At 37.4% G+C, this 21,607-nt stretch overlaps 4 protein-coding genes across 4 annotated transcripts; all 4 read right to left on the reverse strand.

Moving 5' to 3' along the window:
• Nucleotides 1-14: 14 nt before the first annotated feature.
• LOC137950721 (uncharacterized) lies at nt 15-2,015 on the reverse strand. The gene is made up of 7 exons (XM_068797327.1): nt 1,850-2,015; nt 1,577-1,638; nt 1,401-1,484; nt 1,162-1,216; nt 677-815; nt 445-495; nt 15-339 (listed from the first exon to the last, which is right to left on the reverse strand). The coding sequence occupies exons 1-7, from the start codon at nt 1,980-1,982 to the stop codon at nt 240-242; spliced, it is 624 nt and encodes a 207-aa protein (XP_068653428.1). The 5' UTR covers nt 1,983-2,015; the 3' UTR covers nt 15-239.
• Nucleotides 2,016-3,489: 1,474 nt separating this feature from the next.
• Nucleotides 3,490-6,285, reverse strand: LOC137950880 (uncharacterized). Its single transcript, XM_068797537.1, has 4 exons — nt 6,011-6,285; nt 5,126-5,231; nt 4,127-4,270; nt 3,490-4,028 (listed from the first exon to the last, which is right to left on the reverse strand). The coding sequence occupies exons 1-4, from the start codon at nt 6,271-6,273 to the stop codon at nt 3,765-3,767; spliced, it is 777 nt and encodes a 258-aa protein (XP_068653638.1). The 5' UTR covers nt 6,274-6,285; the 3' UTR covers nt 3,490-3,764.
• A 1,090-nt stretch (nt 6,286-7,375) lies between these two features.
• On the reverse strand, nt 7,376-12,029 carry LOC137950092 (phosphoribosylformylglycinamidine cyclo-ligase, chloroplastic/mitochondrial-like). The gene is made up of 9 exons (XM_068796465.1): nt 11,862-12,029; nt 10,323-10,777; nt 9,515-9,609; nt 9,333-9,434; nt 9,122-9,181; nt 8,472-8,644; nt 8,252-8,363; nt 7,946-8,104; nt 7,376-7,658 (listed from the first exon to the last, which is right to left on the reverse strand). The coding sequence occupies exons 2-9, from the start codon at nt 10,648-10,650 to the stop codon at nt 7,488-7,490; spliced, it is 1,200 nt and encodes a 399-aa protein (XP_068652566.1). The 5' UTR covers nt 10,651-10,777; nt 11,862-12,029; the 3' UTR covers nt 7,376-7,487.
• Nucleotides 12,030-16,618: 4,589 nt separating this feature from the next.
• Nucleotides 16,619-20,638, reverse strand: LOC137949829 (IAA-amino acid hydrolase ILR1-like 1). Its single transcript, XM_068796027.1, has 5 exons — nt 20,133-20,638; nt 19,892-20,017; nt 17,988-18,302; nt 17,244-17,372; nt 16,619-17,157 (listed from the first exon to the last, which is right to left on the reverse strand). Exons 1-5 carry the CDS (start codon nt 20,478-20,480, stop codon nt 16,750-16,752), a joined length of 1,326 nt encoding a protein of 441 aa, XP_068652128.1. The 5' UTR covers nt 20,481-20,638; the 3' UTR covers nt 16,619-16,749.
• Nucleotides 20,639-21,607: the final 969 nt, after the last annotated feature.

The raw sequence follows: 21,607 nt of genomic DNA on the forward strand, positions 1-21,607 counted from the left end.
ATCAAACTGGGAACTTGAGGGCAAGGAACATGAATAGCCTATTACATATAATACATGGTGCTAAAGAAATCAGCCAAAATTGATAAAGTAAAATTACACGAGAAAGCATGTCTGATTGAACGAGATGATCTTTGAGGATTAGCAGCAATGTTGTCAGAAATTTCTTTGTAGACCTAATTACAATGTCAGACCCCAAAAATTTGCAAAGTTTCCCAACTGGTAATCCACAAATAGAAACTTTAGTTGCCTTTGTATGCATACATGTAACTGCGCAGCTTCCTTACTTCTTCAAGAGACACCATTAGCAGATGGTCCACATAGAGGCAAAGTCCAGCAACGCTGCAGTTGAATTTCCAATCAAGAAAGCTAAAATATTTCAGAGCATTCATATGAGAATGCCTGTGGAGAGAGAGAGAGAGAGAGAGAGAGAGAGAGAGAGAGAACCTCAGAGGACCAAGTGGAAGCCATATCGCATCCCATCGAAAACTTGGCATCCTAAAAGATGGAGAAAATTCAAGACAGTAAACCTGATCAAATTGTTCTCTACAGACCTATAACTGCCATGCTTAAATAGAAATTTTATAACCACAGAATACTTCCTGGGATTGCTGAACACCCATATGGAGTCCCAATGAGAGAGAAACGTGAACAAGGGGACATCAGGAACCCAATTTACCTCAACATGACATAGAACCAGAAAATGGCCAGCAAAAGGCCAATGTAGCTTGAGTACCAAATCCACTTCTTATGGCCTGTTGAATTGTGGACTGCAAATCCTTTGAGTGCCAACAAAGATGCCAAAACAGCTGTGCTCTCTGCGCAAGTGGAAAACAATAGCATAGATAACTGAAAAGATTTTGAAACGGGCTCAACTAGTTTTAACAAATCCAGCACTGTAGCACTAATTGTTGTTTCCAACAAGAAAAGTGATTGGCTCTCCTTCAGTAATTGGTAAAAGGGAGAATAGCCATCTTTTGCAAGGACCATTAAACTGTTAAAAGAAAAGTGATGATAAAAAGAACCATCTTATTAAGAAAATCATACTGATATAAACACCAAAGAATTAAAAGAGAAGCATCCATAACAACATTCCCATAAATGAAAGTTGGATGATGTCACTATCCAATATGTAATACTTGACAATAGTTGAAAATGAAAAACCTGCAGAAACGACCATCCATGACTCCACTTCGTCCATGAAGTATGCATGGTATCGCTGCACAAAAAAATGATTAGGAATGGATTAGACCATTAAAACTACGATAATAGTGACACTATCTCTAATATGAGATTCAAATGCAAAAAAGTAATCACCAATGAAATGAGACCAAAAACCCGTGAAAATCAGCGCAGTAGCTGCAAAATGAACCGCTATAACTAAGTAGGCATGCAATACATACCAAATCCCAGGGTGACAAAGTCTGACTAACAATGGAATAGATTAGAAACAAGGCGAAACAAAGAACCAGAATGGAAAAAACAGCCTGCAAGGGAGACCAAAAAAAAAAACCATAAATAAAACGGTTATCAATTCCATGGATGTATAACAAACAACCAATCGTTCCTGAAAAATTACCCTCCATAGGAACTCTTGATGCCCATGTTTCTTCTCAAAAGACAGAACAATTTCTTCTTGCTCTGCAAGATCATAATAAAATGAACAATAAAGGGCAAACACCAAACGACAAACTATGCCAGAGATTTATACTATTTATCACGAGAAGTAGAAGTAAATAAACGATAAGGAATGCAACTCTCTGATTTCCCCTAGGAAAAGAGCAACGATACTCGTTCGATTGCAATAGCATCTGAGAGAGGACAATTCGCAGGAGATAAGTGCAAACCTAACCTCGAGTATCAATTGGCTGAAAGTCGTCACGAGTCGGAATGAAATACTTATCGTCTTCGGCTTCGCCTCGATGAGACGGTCTCCATCTTCTCGACAGCTTTATCATTGCAAATTGCCGCAGCAGCTGCCGCATTGAACTGGGAAATAGAAATGACAGGCCCGCCGTTGCGACAAACACTTGAAGCCTGCGTCGTCATATCCTTAACGAGTTAGGACTCTTTGAATTCTGGTATTCCGACTCGCTATAGAGGAGAGCGAGTCTAGTTGGGGGCAGAATCGTCCTAAGAATTCCGACTCGCTATAGAGGAGGGTCTGTGTCCATGTTATACTTGACGAGTTAGGACAGTTTTAATCCTGGTTTTCGACACGCTTTAGAGGATGGCGAGTCAGATTGAGGGCAGAATTGTCCTATATGTGCCAATTCACCACGCTCAAAGTAGCCTAAGGGTAATCTAAATGGGAATTTTGGGATGGGAAACCATATGTTTTTTAATAGATATTTGATAATTGATATCGTAATACTTTCAATCGAAGTATTGTACTATATAAGATTAATTATTTCTATTTATTTCCCAGCAAAAGTAGATTCATTTAATTTTTCTTTAAAAAAATAAAAGTTTTAATCTAATTTCCTTGTAAGACATTAATGGGATTTTATCAGAATTTTTTTTGAAAATGTATATCATAGGAAAACATTTTTAGTTTTTCTTGGGATATAAATTTCTAACAAGAGACACTAACTGGGCCATAACGTTATGAGTTTGGTTATATTTAGACACATAATATCTTGAAGTGACCAATATTGAACCGCAACATTGAGCATCATGTTCATAATAATTGAAACTCAAAATACCTGGAGTAATACTATCCTAGATATTATGCATAAACTATTTTAAATGCGTAAAAAATAAGGCCCGATCCAATACGAAACCCGATTTTGTGAGAAAAATACCAATAAGTTATCACAACCATTAGAGAACCAAACACCTCATCCTTCCGTTTCTAAAATTCCTAGAACCTTTTTTCCAAGTTAGCTTCAGTTTATCATCATAAGAGAGCCTAATCACCATAAATATGTCTTGGTTAATTTATATTCAGTTCCTTTAAGCAACCATGCATGCATGTTAGGGTTTGGCCATTGTTAGAAGCTGAAAATTACAATTTATGGGAGTCTAATCAACAGTAAAAGATGTCTTTGTTTATCTATCCTCAGTTCTAACTAAGAATGAATGCCACATACCCTATTTTTTTAGCAATAATTGAGAATATTTTTGTCCTCTCATTTAAAAATAGGGAAAGGAGAAGAGTGTAATGATTCTAGGGAGGTGAGTATAACTCTACATTTTTTTATGTGGGACTAATTAACCCTTGCTAGATGCACTAGTAGCAAGTAACATATATTTAATAGCCGACTTCTAGGAGCAATCTTTGGCCAGTGAGATTGTTGAGATTGAGGCTAATTCCATGCAAAAATAATTAGTCACTTAGGAGGAGATCTATTGTTTAACCTTATAAATCAAAAAAATTTCATAACACTTATTATGTAAAACTCTTCCACTAACACTCTCCCTCATGTCTAAGCTTACACATTTGGATAATATGTTTGAGACTTGAATAACACAGTACAAACTCAATAGTGTAAATAGGGCACAGATCTAGGCAAATAGCCCCGTTTGTTAGCATACTAAGATTGAGTTCAGTTTCATCCCAAACTGTTAAGAGACCTATTCCTTTGAAGGAATATTAGGGACATTTAGAAAAATAGAGAAACAAAAAAACTTATTTAAGAAAATAGAAAATTTTAAAAAATATTTGCAAGGATACCGGATTTTTTATTTCTTTTCTTTCTATTGGTATCAAGCCAAATATTAACATTACAAAACTGAAGCCAAAAGTAACAGTCGCCTCTACCTGCTCAAAACTGGGCAATATCTTCTTTTGCATCCTCTCCCAATAAATCATCATCATATGTGACAGGTACCCTTATCCTGTTTAGTATTGACACGCGAACTCCCTCCCCATTAGTTTGTGGAGAAGGCAGTGGTCTTGAATCAGGTGCAGTCTGAGAAGCACTTAAGATTTGATCAGAAGCACCATCAGATGCATTAGTAACACTGACAGGGCCGGATTCACTGTTTTCCTTTGGAACACCCCTTGTGTATTGTTGCCTGAACTGCTTCTGCAACGAAGATCTAGATTAAAACTACCGAATCATAAAAAGTAGATGTGGGAAAACAAGCTTGGTGGAACCTGGTTGAGGAGATGAGAATTTCACACCTCAAATTCCTTGCCTTTCTTCATTATTTCTTTGTAAGAATTCGGTTCCCGTGTCTTCAAAATGTTCCATAATATACCACCACCATTCCTAGAGCTTTTACCATCGGCCGTCAACTGGCCACCACAATTTTGGATGGTGTCCACCTGCAGAGTGTACATCTCAATAAGATGTAATTCCTTCTAGATGGGATAAAATTTTCAAGACTGCTAAAAGAATGAATTATGAGTTTGATTATATTGCCTTAATGGAAGATGAGTTGATTACATAAGCTCTAATACTCCCATAACATGCTTTGGAGTACACTGCATAGAAAGTATAAAACTTCTAAATACAAGTCACCAAGAACATGTTTTATACTCGTAATTTGGCAAAATGTAGCAACTCAAAGAACCTAGCCAATTTTACTTTTTTCTTTTACAGACCAATACCTATATGCAAGGTGAGACGTGATTCTGTAGAGAGCTACTAAGTCAGTTCAGCCACATGTAGAACTTTAAGTTGGCATGAATTTCTTGATTGAACCCAAAGACTGATGGATAAATGGTTGGCCAACTTAGCAATTCAACTCAGTTTTGCAAAAGGCCTAATCCATGAAGTGTAAAACTTTTCTTTTGAAAGATGGAAATGCAACACTTTGAAAACATAAGAAAATAAAAAGCACAAAAATGATATTTGTTTCCTATTGAGACATGGGTACTGCAATGAGCAATCAATTAGCAATTGGAATTTTCTAAGACTTCTACGAACATCATAATCATCAGAGCTTTCTCCAAATTTTGATCATAGCAGTAAACAACAACTGAGGGAAAGAAGGAGAGAGCTTACACGTTAGGAATAGTTTCATTATTACAGCTCAGGATATATATCATTTAAATCTACAGATCATGTAATTTAGTTTTAATTGGCACCAATCTGCTTATATTTATAAGCTTGTTGTTCACCCAAATTGCCAGAATCCATAATTAAAATATACAGAGAAATGCAATTGAAAATATTACCTCTTTGACTAGCTCTCTCATGGCAGAGACACCAAGGCAACCAACAGCATTCCAAACCAGGTATGATTTCTTTTCTTTCAAATGCCTACAGGTGTCAATGACAAACCTACAGCAGTTTCAATAGTTTTCAGAGATTGAAACTAGACCAAGTTGCTCATTTTGAAAACAAACAAAAAATTATTAAAATTTATCTTGAATCCTAAATCATTTAGAACTTTGTGACTGAGAGAACTGGGCAAACATGTAAGAACAATAAACAGAACTGAACAAAAACACCAAGTGCTTTTCTACTGTAAGGAAATAACTTCAGAGGAAGAAAAGCATTATTTTGCAAAGTATCAATTCGGGAATCCAGCTAGCCTCAGCAAGAATAATTTATGATGCCTTGAAGTGAAGCAATCAAAAAATTAACAGCAAGTGCTCTTTCACTTATAAACCACAGGTTCACACATTTCAGTCTCATAATAAAAAAAAAAAAATTGTTTTATACTTGCATCATATTTAGAAAAACCACGTCAAAATTTAAGCCTTGATAAAATATTTTTCCAAATTTGAAAATCCCAACAACAATTAGTATCTCAGAAATCAAGAAGCTTCTACAGTAATTCATTTTCAGTTAAACTTATTGAATAAATTTCAGCTTTTAACTGTGACTAATGGCATAACTCGTGAAAAAGTGAAAAATCCCAGTAAATCTAACCTGTGCACTACACAACAAGACTATGGATTCCACTGTACCAAAAGTTTTGAAAGTCCATTGCGAATCCACCAAGAAAACTTTTGGATTAATAGACTTCTTCTATTCGGATTCCACTGTCACGCTATTTGATGAAAAACTCATAAAAATAACTCAATAAATATAAACGAAAGATTCAGATAATAAACCTATTAATATCGGTAACGCTATTCGATGAGAATCTCTTCTTTTTCTTCTTCCTCCTTCTCTCCTTCTTTTGTGGATTCTTAACGCCCGGAGGCTGTTGCTTCTCTGTTTTCCCGTTTTCCTCGAGGCTTCGAGCAGATTCAGCATGGGAGATCGCAAGTTCCGGATCGTCGATTTCCGCATCAAGCATGTCTACGTCTTCATCCATATCATCCAGAGTTTCTTCTTCGAATAGAGCCGGCAAGATGCTCTCGCTTCCCGCCATGAGTTGTTCGCAATTTGGGAGGAACAAGAGTGAGAGTTTCGAGCTTGGCTTGGTATTTAAGTGACTATGGCATCAGTGTCCTATGTTCCGACCCGGCGAGTCGACTCGGATACCTGAACAGGCTGGTCGGATCAGGGTCGGACTTCCCCTACTGTTAATTGTTGACTCAGTGGTCAACTGGTTAGGATGTTTTCTAACTTTTTATGGCCAATGATATTTAAATTTTTGGGTTTTTTATTGCCAATTTAGTTAGAATATGTTAGAATGTTAAATTGTAGTTGATTATTTGAGTTAATTAAATCGTTAAAATATTTGTAAATTTAAACATCGAAAGAGTCGATTTGTATTAGTGTTAATGTGTATTAAAGTGATTCGCTTCAATCACCTGAAGAAGATGAAAGAGATAAAAGATTTTTTTTGTTCTTGATCTTGAAATTTGATTACTCACACAAAGCTCCATTTTCTTTTCTTTGAAATTGGGTATTCCCTTGTGTAATTGTGCCAACTGGTAGGAACAAAATTACTTGATTCATCTTTATTCCTCTTGGCTTTAGGATATGTTAAAAATAATAAGAACCTGAGGTTTCTTCTTCTCCGATAGGAAATTATTGGCAAAAGAATCCGAGAAGAGTTTTAGGCAGAAAAGATCATGTCTAGATTTAATTTAAAAGTGAACTAAACTAGTGAGAGAATGCAGCAGAGACCTTGCAATGCAAGAAGAGTTTCAACTTTCAATTCTTTTTATGAGGTGATAAGGGGTGCAAATACTTTGCATGGCCATTGGATCAATCTCATTTCTTTGACCACCAGTTAGAAACCGAACCTGTTTCAAGCACTGCTGCAACATTCAAACTTCTCTACATGAAAGATGGACAGACCACCTACTGTTCCAAGCTCCCTATAACTATGCCTCCCAAGCCTATAGGACATCAAATAGCTGGCACATGGCTTCTATAATCTCTGGGCTACTGATAGCATTCAAAGAAATACATGCACGACATCACATAGATCGTGATTTGTGTCATTCAACAGTGCCTCCAAGCTGCCTAATTCAAATGCAACAATTCCTTAAAACAAATGATCAGCTCCAAGCACATAGATCTATAATAAATACCACTACATTCAAGATGATACAAACAACATAATTGGGAAGATGTATGATTACACTTTCTCTCTCTTTCATAATCTCAACATGACAAATATCACTGTATGAGTTACAAGTAGGTCACACCATCACCATGTATAACTTCACCAATTTGGTAGATGGTACACCCTTCAGTTCCTTCCTCTAGTATCCTTGCAGCAGCCTCTGGGCTAACAACAAGAACCATACCAATTCCCATGTTGAATGTTCTCCTCATCTCAGCTTCTTCAATTCCACCCACCTATAGCACATGAAAGCATGATAGATTTGGAAAACAGCAACCAGCTAACAATATTAATGAACATATATGTATTACAAAGTTGCCGCTGTTTGCCCCTTCTCGTAGAAAGAATACGTAAATGGAGCATTCATAAGGTTTCATCTTTTACCATGAAAAAAAGACACTTAGAAGCCCCTTGGAGTTACCTTATTCACACGAGTGGCTCCAAGCTTTGAAGTTAAATTGATAAAATCTTGATCCACCAAACTAGCCATCTTTTAAAATGCAAATTACCAAGTCAATCTTACCTCTTCAATCCATCTGAACACAGCAGGGACTTCCCATGAGTCGTTGTAAATGGCAGCTCCAAGGCCTTCAGGGAATACTCGAGGGATGTTGTCGGTAAAACCACCACCTGTGATGTGGGCTATCCCTTTCACACCCTCCTTTTCAATTATGTTAAGCACCTATTATGGTAACAAAAGATAAGCACCTATTATGGTAACAAAAGATAAGCACCTAAAAGTTTCACCGTAAGAAGAGATAGTAGCTGGTTTACTTTAAGAAAGAAAAAAATACATAAAAACATCTCTTATTGTCAACATGTATCTGACCTGCTTAACGTATATGGTAGTCGGGGCCATTAAAGCTTCGCCTAAGGTGATTCGTTTGTCATTGTTTCCAGGTAATTGGTCCTTCAAAGAAAGGTCACTTTTAGCCACCACCCTGCCAAACAAGACAAAATTTAATTGAGAGGGATTAAGAGTGAACTGCAAGCCAATGTTCTCATAAAGATAAAAGGAAGACATCATTTTCTTGATGTGATCATATAACCTTCTAACAAGAGAAAAACCATTAGAATGAACCCCACTTGATGAAAGGCCAATGAGAACATCTCCAGCTACAATGTTCTTTCCATCAATGACCGAATCCTTCTTGACAATGCCTACAGCAAATCCACTGAGATCATATTCTCCATCAGCATAGAAATTTGGCATTTCCGCTGTCTGGAAATCAAACATGGTTCCCAAATTAGCACGAAGAGATTTCTTTCTGAAATTCAAGTAAAGTTGACTAGCAAATTTAAGCTGTTAATTATCCACAACATAATCTGGCAACTTATTTCCTTGAAGCATTTTAAACAGGTGATAAGTGACAAAGCTGAAATTTATGGTAAAAGAAAAACTATAACATTTTTGCAATAATAATAAGATCATCATGTGAGTTATTAGGTTGAATACCCAAATCATTCACTTGTACTTCATAGCAAAAAAGTGTCTGATGGAAGGTGTATCAAGTTGGTTATTCTAGATGTGCAACTCCATACTTACTGCATGTTAATCTTTTGCTTTTTCAAGTTTCAATAGCATTTTTAATCCTTCTCATCGTGGAAATAAACAAAGAATATAAGATAATGGTGATCAATTTTTACAAGCTTCATTAGAATCAAATAAAATGCAAAAAGCTTGGGTAAATTCAGATACCTCCCCTCCAAGAAGTGCACACTCGGACTGTTTGCATCCATCAACAATACCCTTTATCACCTGAAAAATCATGAAATTTGCTTTTACCATTTAGCGTTGTTTCAGAAATTGGTGGCCGAGGAAAAAATAAACAATTTGCAAGATAAAGATGAGGAAGCTGCCTTTACAAGATGGATGAGAAAACACAAAAACCGAAACTATTACGTCATACCTTTTCAGCAAGATCAACATCAAGGTGACTTGTGGCAAAATAATCAAGGAAGAACAATGGCCTTGCACCAGAAGTAACAATATCATTCACACTCATAGCCACCTGAAATGTTTTAACATAGTCTTAGCTACCTAGAAAACGGTTCTTATTTATTAGTATGTAAGATGGGTTACAGAAATTACAAGATCAATTCCGATAGTATCATGGATCCCAGTTTCGAATGCAAGCTTAAGCTTGGTTCCAACACCATCAGTACCAGCAACAAGGTATGAATCACCTGTTTCATAAAAAACAAAAAATAAAAGGAGTCTATAAAACTCTCCAAAGTGCAGCTTCGAAAAGCCAATCTTAAGTATATGCTTGCTCAAGCAACTTCCCACATGACTAAAATAGTTAGTGATGTTCACCAGTAACTGTAAAGATAATATGTTCAACAAATATGCAGCAGTTTGACTGGAGCGTAGTGTTGGAATATTTGTTTGTATCGACCGGGTCAGTCCTTGTACAAGATTCCCACTGAATTTGTCCTGGGTTTTTCCAGGAATTTGTCCCAGGTTTTTCCAGTGAATTTGTCCACGGGTTTTCCCCGTACGGGGGAGTGTTAGAATATTTGTTTGTATCGACCGGGCCAGTCCTTGTATAAGATCCGTGGGGTTGCTTTCCTAATAGGTTCGAGCCTTTTAGCGCACTGGTTTCAACACGTAGAGTCTAAGCACTCTTATAGAAGAAGAGAAAGAAGGAAGAAAAGTTATAGTATCTAAAATGCTAATAACATTAGATTAACATGGTTCATTGAGAATTTTCAAAAAATAAAAATTATACAAGATTTCTTGAAGATGAGTCATAAACTATTACAAGGTCAGAAACACCACAACAAAATAGCCAAGTTGGCAAAGCTGAAAGCACTCTTTACTTAGAGAACTTCCTCATTGCAAAAATACCAAAAAAAATTAAAAAAAAATTTGTAGAATAGTCAATGAAGAATATTACCCAGTGGGAAAAGACCTCCAAAGCCACCAATTCCTGAGACCATTTTTGAGATTCTCCTAACAAGTTCAGCTCCTGCATCAATATCAACTCCTGCATCCTTGTATGTCAAACTTTCACCTTTTCCTCTTTCGCTCTTTAAACAAGAGACCACTGAGATTCTTTTCATCTGTTTTATTTTTGTTTTTTCATCATTAGAAGAGGTCATCAAAGAAAGCTGTGATCCTTTAAATAAGTGTGGCCTGAATGTGGTGTTGAACTGGAGTGTTGCTTTATTAGTGCTTATATCGCTGCTGAAGAGCTCAATGGAAGGAGCAAAGCTCGCTCTCATGATGATATACAAGAGAAGCAGGGATCTGGCAGGAGGCGTTAACAATCAAAGTTTTATAATTTGGGACACAGCAGAGGGACAACTTTTCTCAGCTACTAAAGGCCAAACATCAATCTGTCAATAATATCTACAAAATGAACAAACAGAAAAATTAAATAGTTCACTAAGGAACCTATTTCCTCCAGAGAAGAGAACTTTTAAAACAATAATATAATGGAAAAATAACACTAGACACAAGCCAAAATCCAGGAAAAGTAGGGGTGTTAATGGTTGCATATCAAAACCAGTGAGGGACGCAAGCCCATACCTGTAGGTTGTCATCATTTACTACGGAACCTATTTACTATAGCAATAATTCATAATTTCTTTCTCTGCAATATCTTTAATAGCTAAAGACTTATAAACATTTTATTCTGAAGGTAGACCGTCTTATGGTAACAACTGTGCAGTTAGAAAAGGGCAAGCATGGAAGAAGTTGACGAGAATTACAAACTGTTCTTACGGATTCACTAATTCTTTCACAAGTTGGTATTGGAGCTTCGTTCTCAAAGAGAAAGGATAAAAAGGATAGGAGAAAAGATCTAGAGAAGACAAAACCAGTAGTAAAATAAGTAAACGGCAAGACCCTCAAGCAATTTTAAGATAACCAGTAGGGAGCGCAACAAAAAAGTAGAAAGGAAAACAAACACTCGTGCTAGAGTCAGTAACCTAAAGGGAAAATCTCCATTCATGATACATTTGAAACTATGTCTCCATTAGATTATACATTTGCTACAAAGATCGAACTCTATACGATATCTTGAAGGGTTCCTTCGCAGAAACTCTCCATATAAGTTTTGCTACTTTTTTCTCATTCAAATACGAAATACTTCAAGCAGTGTCGTCAGCGCACTACCATCAAGCCCCTGCTCTAGCCAGTCCATCATATTATATTATTCGTGCTAATTTACAAGCTGACGACTAGTGCCAATGCAATGAAAACACCATTGTGAATAGACTGGAGAGAGCAGCGATGAGCTATCAAAGCAAATACGAAATTTCTCCAATACACAGTACCCACGAAGAGAAAGAGAACCAGAGGAAGAAACAAAGAGGCGGGAAACAAACTATTCAGAATGCTATGGAGGTCGCCGTGGAAGAATAAATGGCATGCAAAAAATCCACCGCCTAGAGTAACAGGATTGGGGAAAGCAGATAGTCAAATAGTTTACCATCTATGAGGACGACGGGAAGACACCGGTGATGAGAACAGCGTCAGACGACGTAAGGGTGAAGGATTGAAGGCAGAGCACACCGGCGGTGATCGTCGAGGATTGAAGCTGGAAGCGGAAGCCTTTTTAGGTTTAAAAAAATTTTAAAAATGGAAATAATCGAACGCCGTAAAGACATAAAAAGGCTCCAAAAGCGTTAGTGCGCGGGAGAGTGAGAATAAAATTAAAGGGATAACCAATAAAATTAGAATAAGGAGACATCAAAATTTAAGTCATTCAATTAAAATTATTGATTTATTTGAAATATCCTAGGCTTTATAGTATAAATAATATTTTCAAATAAATGACATTTTAGAACATCGGGGAAGTAGCTCACATGGTAGGCGCTCGCTTTGCATGCGAGAGGTACGGGGTTCGATACCCCGCTTCTCCAATTAATAAAAGATGTTTTAACCGTACTTTCTCGATACGTCTATTTTAGGATGGACGTTTCTCATTTAAATATGGAAGCACATGGTGAATCTTCTCAATCGAACATGGTTTGCCGAAATTTAAGAAGCAGACCCATGCTCTCCCTTTGCTGTTACGTCAAGTCACCCATTTTGGGCCATCATGGTTAACCCATAAATTGTAAATACCCTTAATGCTAGACAACATCCAATGGTGCAACATAATACACATGGTCTGATCAGACCTCTAACCAACTTTGGTTGCACCCATTTTATCTTATTTTTAAATTGTTTTATTTATATTTTATTTTAATTATTACATTTATATTCATTTTATTATTAAACATTTAATAAATTTAAGAATATCTTAAATGAATATCAACATTAATACATTGGATAATAGAAAATTAATTGTTAAGCTAACAAATTTATATTTAGTTAAATTAAAAATTGGGTTCACCCAAACTCACATATAGGACTAAGAAAATCAAATAGAGTTGTATGATTTAGCCTTCTCCTAACGATTAAAATCTAATCAAAATAATTAAAGAGATTAATGATAATTGAACTACTTATGGAACGTGACCTTCCGCCTCACCGCTGGGCCCCTCCACCATGTGGTCGACTTTCTACGCATCTTGTTACCTGACACGTTTCGAGCGGACGCGTATCGACAGGGAGGAATCCGTGGCGCTGAAAAGAATCGCAGCTTTTGTCGTCCACTGCGGGAAATCTTGCGCCACGCGTCGTCTGGGCACAGATTCTTGGTAAGGGTAATAAAGTCATTTTTGGTTCTGAACACGGTCAAATTTGTATTAGGTCAGTCAGTGAACGATTTTTTCTGTAAAATTTCAACGAGGTTGATGGTATTTATGTCCATTCGATAAAAAAGACTGGCGCTGTTTTCGATTTTATCAGCCACGTAGGTTTTAGGAAAAAACATGGAAAATGGCTAAAATGAATTTTAATATTCCGTAAATGGTCGGAAATCGTTTAAGCGGTTACGATAAATAGAGCTGATACGAGTTAATAAAAAATTAAAGGAGGGTAAGTTCGTCATTTTGTTAGGGTGTGAGAATAAGTGGGGACCGGTGGAAGCCAACTGTCACATGGGTAGTAGCCGCAAAGACAGGCTGTCTCTTCTGGGCAGGTGTGAGGTCACGGTCCGGTTTCCTGCCCTATATAAACTTCCTCCTCGCCATTCAAAAACCCTGCTCTGTCTTTCTTCTCCGGCTTCCTCTGCACGAAGCTTTTCTTCGCGGAAACTCAAAGGAAAAAAGAACAGAGCAGCAATGGAGACTTTCACCGCCAGAAACTTTGCTTCTTTCTTTGCGGCCCTTGTCCTCACGGCAATCGCCTTCGCAGGCGAGTCGTTCGCCGCTGATGCTCCGGCTCCGGCTCCTGCTTCATCCGCTACTGGTGTCTACCCCTCCCTTTTCGTCGCTACTTTAGTCTCATTGTCCGCCTTCTTCGTCGGATCTTTCTTCTGCTGAAGCCTCCGTCTGGATCTTGGCGGTTCCCTGCTGGTTTGGTACTTATTATGACGGGAATCGTTTAGGTGTTTTTTTTCTGTGGTCTTGCGTGTGGTAGGCGTTTATTCATACGTTTGGTGGTAGATTTTTTACAGCGACGTTTGGATCTTCTATTCTTGCGGTTCTTCGGAGATTTTGGAGGCGTTTGGAGTCAGATTTCTGTTATGGATGCCTGTTAGAGAAGGAGATCGGAATGTTGGGGTATGTTGATGGATGGAGCTGTACTTAGGGAATAAGGTGCCGTACGTGGCATCCGGTTGATGATGTATTGAACATTACATTATTATGTAGAGATATTTCTTTGTGCCATATTGTTTTATTACTCTGATGCTACTTTTTTTGTACATGTGATTGTTGGATTGATTTTTTATGCTTCGTAATCGTAGTTCTCTTTTCGCGGGAGTCAGGTTCCAGTTTGGCGAATAATATTTGTTATCCGAAATTGCTGTCGTGTTATTTTCTTTGAATAGCAGAGATCACACTTCGCAGAACAGAATAATAATCTAGCAAAAATAGATTTGGATTTGTTCAAGGCTAGAAAGGTGTTCCGGTGTTATCTTCGTAATTGCAGCATTAATACATCGTAGATGCAGCGTTATGTAAAAAAAAAAGCTTCATAGTTGCGCTAAAAATTTTTTACGGAGTATCCTCCATTAAATTCAAGAACTGTATATTTATATGCAATGAAAAACATTGCACTTGGACACTTCCATTTCTGTAATTGCATAAAAAATAGTTCTAGTTGAGCATTTTCTTCCACGCAAGTCATGCCAGTTGTTCATTTTACGAAGAACGAGGATTATTTTCCTGAGCAGTGCAGTATGTGTTGGAGCACTAATGCGCGAACAATAGTTTTTATATGATTCTTATGGGTCTGGATTCCAGAAGCTTCTAATGTGGCTCTCCTATTGGGGGAGACTACAAGTAACGGCAGCGATCCTGCGTGGTTTTCAAGCCTGAAAGAATGCCTAAGGTGGCCATATACCGCTTCTTCCCTGTCGTTTTCGTTTTCTTTTCACAGAATGTTAATGACCCACGTTACCCGAGCAGGCTAAAACAAAACACTGGAACATTCGACTTTCTGGCTGCGTGTCACCTGACCAGGTCAGCCTTATTTAATATTATTTAATTTCGTTGTTTTAGTTTGTTAATGCATCGCCTCTCTAATAATACCTTTTAGCCAAATTTGAAATTTTGTGATGCAAAGCTAAAGAAATGGTATGCTTAATGAGGGATTTGGTCACCCTCGAATTTGGAGTTTGGACCACGCCTTGCCTTTTTTTTCTTGTTCTTTATAAATAAGAACTTGTGGTAAGGCTTTAACCATGCTCTATCAATTGGTTTTTGTTTCATATTTAAGCATGTCTTTGTCGTATTCTTCACTGTTTCGTGGTTTGCTAAACTGTTTTACCTAAAACATGCCATAAATTGAAAGAAGATTGATCTACATTAGCTTCAATATCTTTCCCGTATTGAATGCGAAGATTATGCTGAAAAAAAGCAATTTTGAACGATTAACAGGATTCAACATCCATGTTAACAAATTTATCTGAAAAAAAAAAAAAAAACTTCCATGTAACTTATTAGATTAACTTCTACTTTAAACCGTTGCCTACATAAAGATGCATTTTTTTCTCCCATTTAAACCGGATATTTCTCAAAGTGAATCAACAACATTATATTGCGCAAGCAGAATCTGTTCTAGCATTAGTTGATAAGAATGGGTCTTCTTCAAGCCCTGAAGATTTTCCGCGGTTCCACGGATCTAACTTACCAACCCCAGATTCGACGTTGAGTCTTTATTGCGAGAATAACAGAAAAAAAAAAAAAATATGACAACATTTAGCGATTTTTCTGATAGAATTAAGAAAAGGTTGAACCGTATCATTTTCCCGTAGTTCTTACTTTTCTGTACTCTATAATAAGATAAAACCTGTTCCTTCAATTTAGTTACACTTTTACCATCAACCCGACTAGCCTTAGGGAGAGACGAATTCATGCCGCATGAGACAATTGAACTGCAGCCCTAAGTATCCCATAAATGTTTTTAATGATGGTGTTCGGACCTGGACTCCAACACTAAGAAAACCAAGTGTGATTGCCTTAGTTGGTAGTTGGCTCACCATCCAGACTTGCCGGACTCTCACCCAGAAGAGATAGAAAGGCAAGTCTAAACCCTGATCTAACCCAGAATAGTGGGCCGATTTGCCCGTGCTTCTGATAGGACATCAACAGCTCATCAGAACAATCTTAAAAACAATATTTGGAGCAACACACACTTTCTCGAGGGTCAAAGAAGCTAGACAAAACAATGCCTCGTCTCGTCTAGTCTTTTCAGTGCTATCTTAGTCCGGGAATCCGTAAATTGAAAAAAAATAAAAAAAATAGCGGCTGCCCTTACCAGATTCTGAATTAGAATAGAGAAAATAATTGAGACTGAAAAAGCATCTTTAGCAGCCAAATGGGTTGAGATGTCCGTTTGTTTCTTTCTGAATAAATAAAAAGGATGAGAGCATCATGTGAGTTGTCTTCTTCTCTGTTTTTAAAGTGCACAGTAGCCATGTTTGTTATTTTACCATTTCCAACTGTGGTTTCAGGGGTTGATGGTGAAGATGATTTGCAACACCAAAACCATCTTTCCATTTATGCTATATATATATATATAACATTTTTGTAAGTTTCTCATGCTTCACTTTGGAAGATCTCACTAGTGCCTGCCAGCATTATGAAAGCACCAGACCATGCCCTTCAAAATTTGATCAAGAAATCAAAATGCTAAAACAAAATGTAGATCAGTAAAAATCCAAATTTGGCAACTATGAGATTCTTACACTTACAAATGCACTTCAGCAACTCATAAGGTGCTGATTAAAACTATGGGATTCACAAACTATAGCTATGACATCCTTATAATTCATCATGAACATTTACCGTGGAAGATTGATTAGATGGCTGGAATTCAAGCAGGTACCTTGTAGCCAAAGATGCATGCATTGCTGCACCGTAAGGAAGCACATCTTCATTCACAGTGAAGAAGGGAGAATGGCCAGAAGCAAGCGGCCCACGTGTTTCGTTCTTCATTCCAACAAAGAAGTAATATCCAGGTATCACATCAGAGTAAAATGCAAAATCCTCAGATCCCATTACAGGCTTGCTCTCTCTGATGTTATGCGTCCCAATCAATTCAGTGGCAACGGTCCTGAAGAGCTCGTGCAGGTTTTCACTGTTAACAGTCACAGGGAAGAAGGGCTTTTTCTCTTCAAGGAAATTCACATTTGCAGTGCACCTCTGTACAGCTGCTTGTCCCACTATAACCTATCACACAGCAATAAAACAGGGTCAACACTGAGTCAAACAGATAACTTAACAGTGGGATAAACAAAGAAACAGAAACTTGTTACCTCTTTTATTCGTTGTTTAAGCTGCCAGAAACTTTCTTTGGTAAAGGCCCGGAAAGTTCCACCAATCGTTACTGAATCAGGAATAACATTGAATGCACCACCCCCTTGGAATTTTGCAACAGTCACTACCTGAAAGTAAGAGGTTGCATCCCAAGGTTGTGAGTTATAATGTTCTGTAAGTTACTTGTACACAGTAGGTAAAATTAATGGATACCAATTATTCCCACCTATAATACTCAAAATATTCAGATTGTATTCAGAGGGTACCAATTGGAAGAACAGTGTGATGCTTAGTGTAAGAACTATGGCAAAATATACGAGGTAACAGTCACCAACAGAATTGCTTTACACAAGCAAGAAGCATATCGATATTCATATACCCATGCAGCACATCAATCAAGCTTGACGCCAGATGAAATGCATGTCAAAAGACAGAAATTATGAGGGAAGGAACGTACAAGCAGGGAAGAAAACCCATCAGCGAGTATTCTATAGACTAGGTGAAATAGAGAAAGAAGTAACGTCCCAACAATGTTTCTCAAAATGAGGACAGTAAGAGAAGTTCTAATAAAAATGCAGCAAGCAAACATTTAAAACTTTATAGAGTCTGTCTTAAAAAACAACGTCACTCAATCAAATATAAAATCGAAAACCCATTGCATCAAATTTGAAAGTCCCCTGGGAATAGCAGAGGGTAATTTATTGGCACAGGAAAAAAAAAAAAAAAGGAAGAGGAAAAGGTACCTGGGAGTCTAATGGATCTGCTTCACGTGAAATAAGATGCTGCAAGCTGACAATCACATTCGATGCCGCCAAAATTGGGTCAATCGTGTGCTGAGGAATAGCCGCATGACCTCCCTTTCCGCTTATAACAGCCTCAAAGAAGCCACACCCTGCCATCACTGGGCCAGTCCTGGATGCTACCGTGCCAACAGGTGTGTCCGTGGCCACATGTAGCCCAAAAATAGCTTCCACATTTTCCAGTACTCCAGCTTCAATCATTTTCTTTGCTCCTCCAAGTCCTTCTTCACCAGGTTGAAAGATTAGGGCAACAGTTCCCTGTAGAAATTAAACCATAGAAAGATTCTCATAATCTCCCACATGGAGCAGAAAGTTATCTACCAAATTACCAACTCTCTCATTCATAAGACGATGGAATTCCATGACCTAGAATATTGGAGAGATGAGCACACATCAAGTTTGAGACTCATATGTTTCCTTTGGAACTAGGATCGGTAGCATCCTAAATCTAGGAGTTGCAAAGATCCAGCTTGAGACAAAGTTTCTTAGGATCCCTTAGTTAAAAAAAGTCAAATAGAACTTGTCCAGAAGGCTGTATAGAGAATGAATCTAGGATGACAAATGCAAAAGGAAAGACACTGATAAAAGATAAGACAGGGATTAAGTCAAATAAGCATTATATCCAAAACCTCCACCAATTAATAGCAACAAAAATGAGCAAAATAGCCTTGAAATGTACATCACAGAGGAGAAGATTCAACTTTTTCAATTTGGCAAATTAAAGGATTACGGATAATTAGGATCAGTACTACATCCAACTCATTAATACTTTCTTTTTTTTGATAAAGAACTCATTAATACTTTCAAGAAGGTAGCTTATGGAAGGGAAGTGACATAGAGCACATGTAAACTACAGTAAGATATTAAACACTTACTACTCAAATTATCTAAAGTCAGCTCAGATTTGGAGAGCAGGAGTGGTGTACTTCATATTCCAAGCTGCTGCTTCCTTGGAAATAATGTAAGGGCATAGCTACTACGTCTACCAGTCCAACCATCTATTTGACCCCTCCCAAAAGATAGAAGGAAGGAAAGAGGAATCCTCTAGGAAACAACGTATTGTGTAGGCCATCTCTGAATTGTCTTGGGAATGGATGTCTGCCGACATTTATTAACAGTCTGAGATATTTCAAACAGAAACATTGCAGAAATTTTTTCCAATCAATTGATCAAAGAGATGATCAGATTTCAGAGTGGGAGGAAGTTACTTGTGACAAGTACAAGGTACATGAGAAATGTTGGTAGATGACTACTATCGTGGTTAGAATGACATTTGGACGGTCATTGGCTCTTCAACAATAACAGAAACTAAAATGGAAGACAAGTAACCGTTTTAGGAGAAGTTTGGTCAGTATCAAAGGATGCAACATTGGGAGACCCACTCCATGACACAAATTTCGGGAATTAGGAGTTCAATGTGAACTTTTTTTGTGTTATCTAGTACAATCTGGATACAGACGCTTGATCCAAAGTCTAAACATAAGCAAGGATGATTGACATGGCACCAACAAGGCAACAAGTAAAACAAAATCCAATGCAGGAGCACCAATAATCTAGAAATGTAGACCAAAGTGCTCAAGAACAACTTGAGTTTCTCAGGTAACAAGTCTTAAAGAAAATATAACATGAGAAACAGACGCGTTGACTCAAAAGAAAAACCGCAAACCCAATGAATAACTGAAGATCTAATACCCATAAGCCAAAGATTAACCTATCAAGAAATCCAAACAGTTCCACAGACCAACTACTATAAGAAATTGCAGTGGAGCACCTTAGAAATCAAAACCAATGATCGTAGCGAAATAAGAAGTTAAAATTGATTACAAGCGAAATCGAACAAAACAGACCTTTAATTGTGAACGATTCTCTTGAAGAATTTTCGCAGCACCGAGCAGCATCGCAACATGAGCGTCGTGGCCGCAAGCATGCATCTTACCGGGGATTTTACTCTTATGTGACCACTCAACAGCCTCCTATATGAAATAAAAAACACATCTTTAAGTCCATTGCAGAGTCTCAAAATTGAGAAACGTCAGTTTTTCAAAAAAACAACAACAACAACAACAACAAGGGAATAAATCATCGAACCTCCATAGCGAGAGCATCCATATCTGCTCTTATCGCGACGAAGGGAGGGCCGCCGGTCCCAATATAAGCAACGACACCCGTGACGGCAACAGGGTGTTTATACTGAACACCCATATCATCAAGCTCCGCTCTGATGAGTTTACTGGTCTCAAATTCCTCAAAACCAAGTTCAGGACTCTCGTGTACCTTCCTCCTGAGATTCACCATCCAATCCGCAAGCTGCGGACTTTTGGCATAGTCAAGGAAGTCGAGGCCGGATTCAGATAACGACTCCCGACTCGAGGAAGACGCGGCGAACACCGGAAGTAAAAGAAGGAACACGGTGAGACCCAATTCGCTGTGACCCATCACGATGACTCTCTAACAAATCACGGGTAACAACCACTCCCCGGAAGTTGCAGAAGAGAAACCTGCCGAGTATGTCAACTGGGCAATTCGAGTCACTTTAAGTACGGAGCGGTTGCTCACTTGCTCTCGAACAGGTTGCGTTAAGCGAGTTCAAAATCGGAAAGAAAAGGAAGACCTTCACCGACCCATATGCCCAAATTGGCGAGAAGTGAGGACATGCTCTGCTTGGCCTGGTTTGCAAAGCCAAACTGAGACGGACATGGTCCCCCTGACGTTTGCAGATCACTGTCAACCAAGCAACCAATTTCCTACAAGGAAAAACCTTAGCCCAAGGGATTCCGTGTAGTAACATCTTTGGTGATTAGGAAAAAATGGGTGTTACATTGGGTATCCAATTCTTCATGAGATGTTCTTTCCTTGTGCTTCATTTTTCTTTCTTTCTTTCTCTTTAATTGTTTGTTATTAAGTGACTTGTTGAAATATAAACTTGGGTATAAATAGATGTAGATTAAAATATTATAAATAATAGTAAATAAAAAAATTAATTTAAATACTTTTCCTTAATTGGGTCAGTAAATTACACCAAAATATATATAATTTCATATTAAAATGATTTTTTAATTTACATAATGGTAAATTACACAGAGAATTTTATTTAAAAATATATTATAAGTAAATTACTTTGGAACAAGATTTTATGAGCAATCGATAATTTTTTCAATGTGAAATATCTAAATTTATCAAGGTTATTTGGGTTTCATGAGAAATTTAAATCTAATTGAGACGCTTCCTTTACAAAGAGAATTACTAAATCGTGAAATTTTGATTAAAGTTTATAATTACCCGAATGAATAAAAAAAACTCCTAATTTATACTAATCGATTGACTAATCTTAAGTTTTTAATTATTTTTTAAAATTAATTAAAAAATATCATAATTAATTTTGTGCAATTATATTTCTTCTCTTAACATATTAAAAATGTTAATAGCCTGCATAAAAATAAAAGTAATTGGTATCTTCACAAAACATCAAAAGTATCAACCTAGGAATTTAACGCACGTGGAGAAAGACAATTAAGCACGTGAAGATCAGAGCTGTGTGATTTGTACTTACGACACACGTGGCA

This window comes from Aristolochia californica, unplaced genomic scaffold, assembly GCF_029961685.1.
Source record: "Aristolochia californica isolate CCGP_79_NKW_82.1479 unplaced genomic scaffold, dmAriCali1.0.hap1 SCAF_14, whole genome shotgun sequence".
Lineage (NCBI taxonomy): Eukaryota > Viridiplantae > Streptophyta > Magnoliopsida > Piperales > Aristolochiaceae > Aristolochia > Aristolochia californica.

Bases quoted from the DNA above. Each gene is read 5' to 3' on its own strand.
- LOC137950721 (XM_068797327.1), bottom strand. From the start codon at position 1,982: ATGCGGCAGCTGCTGCGGCAATTTGCAATGATAAAGCTGTCGAGAAGA. The intron at 1,217-1,400 runs GTATGTATTGCA...TTTTTTGTGCAG, and splicing joins CTTTGTCACCCTGGGATTTG to CGATACCATGCATACTTCAT. The intron at 340-444 runs GTTCTCTCTCTC...ATTCAACTGCAG, and splicing joins CTTCCACTTGGTCCTCTGAG to CGTTGCTGGACTTTGCCTCT.
- LOC137950880 (XM_068797537.1), bottom strand. From the start codon at position 6,273: ATGGCGGGAAGCGAGAGCATCTTGCCGGCTCTATTCGAAGAAGAAACT. The intron at 5,232-6,010 runs GTTTATTATCTG...AAACTGCTGTAG, and splicing joins AGCGTTACCGATATTAATAG to GTTTGTCATTGACACCTGTA. The intron at 4,271-5,125 runs GTAATATTTTCA...TACACTCTGCAG, and splicing joins TGAGAGAGCTAGTCAAAGAG to GTGGACACCATCCAAAATTG.
- LOC137950092 (XM_068796465.1), bottom strand. From the start codon at position 10,650: ATGAGAGCGAGCTTTGCTCCTTCCATTGAGCTCTTCAGCAGCGATATA. The intron at 9,435-9,514 runs GTAATTTCTGTA...AAAACATTTCAG, and splicing joins ATACTATCGGAATTGATCTT to GTGGCTATGAGTGTGAATGA. The intron at 8,645-9,121 runs GTATCTGAATTT...TTTGATTTCCAG, and splicing joins GTGCACTTCTTGGAGGGGAG to ACAGCGGAAATGCCAAATTT.
- LOC137949829 (XM_068796027.1), bottom strand. From the start codon at position 20,480: ATGGGTCACAGCGAATTGGGTCTCACCGTGTTCCTTCTTTTACTTCCG. The intron at 17,373-17,987 runs GTACCTTTTCCT...TCTTACTTTCAG, and splicing joins CAGATCCATTAGACTCCCAG to GTAGTGACTGTTGCAAAATT. The intron at 17,158-17,243 runs GTAACAAGTTTC...GCTGTGTGATAG, and splicing joins TTAAACAACGAATAAAAGAG to GTTATAGTGGGACAAGCAGC.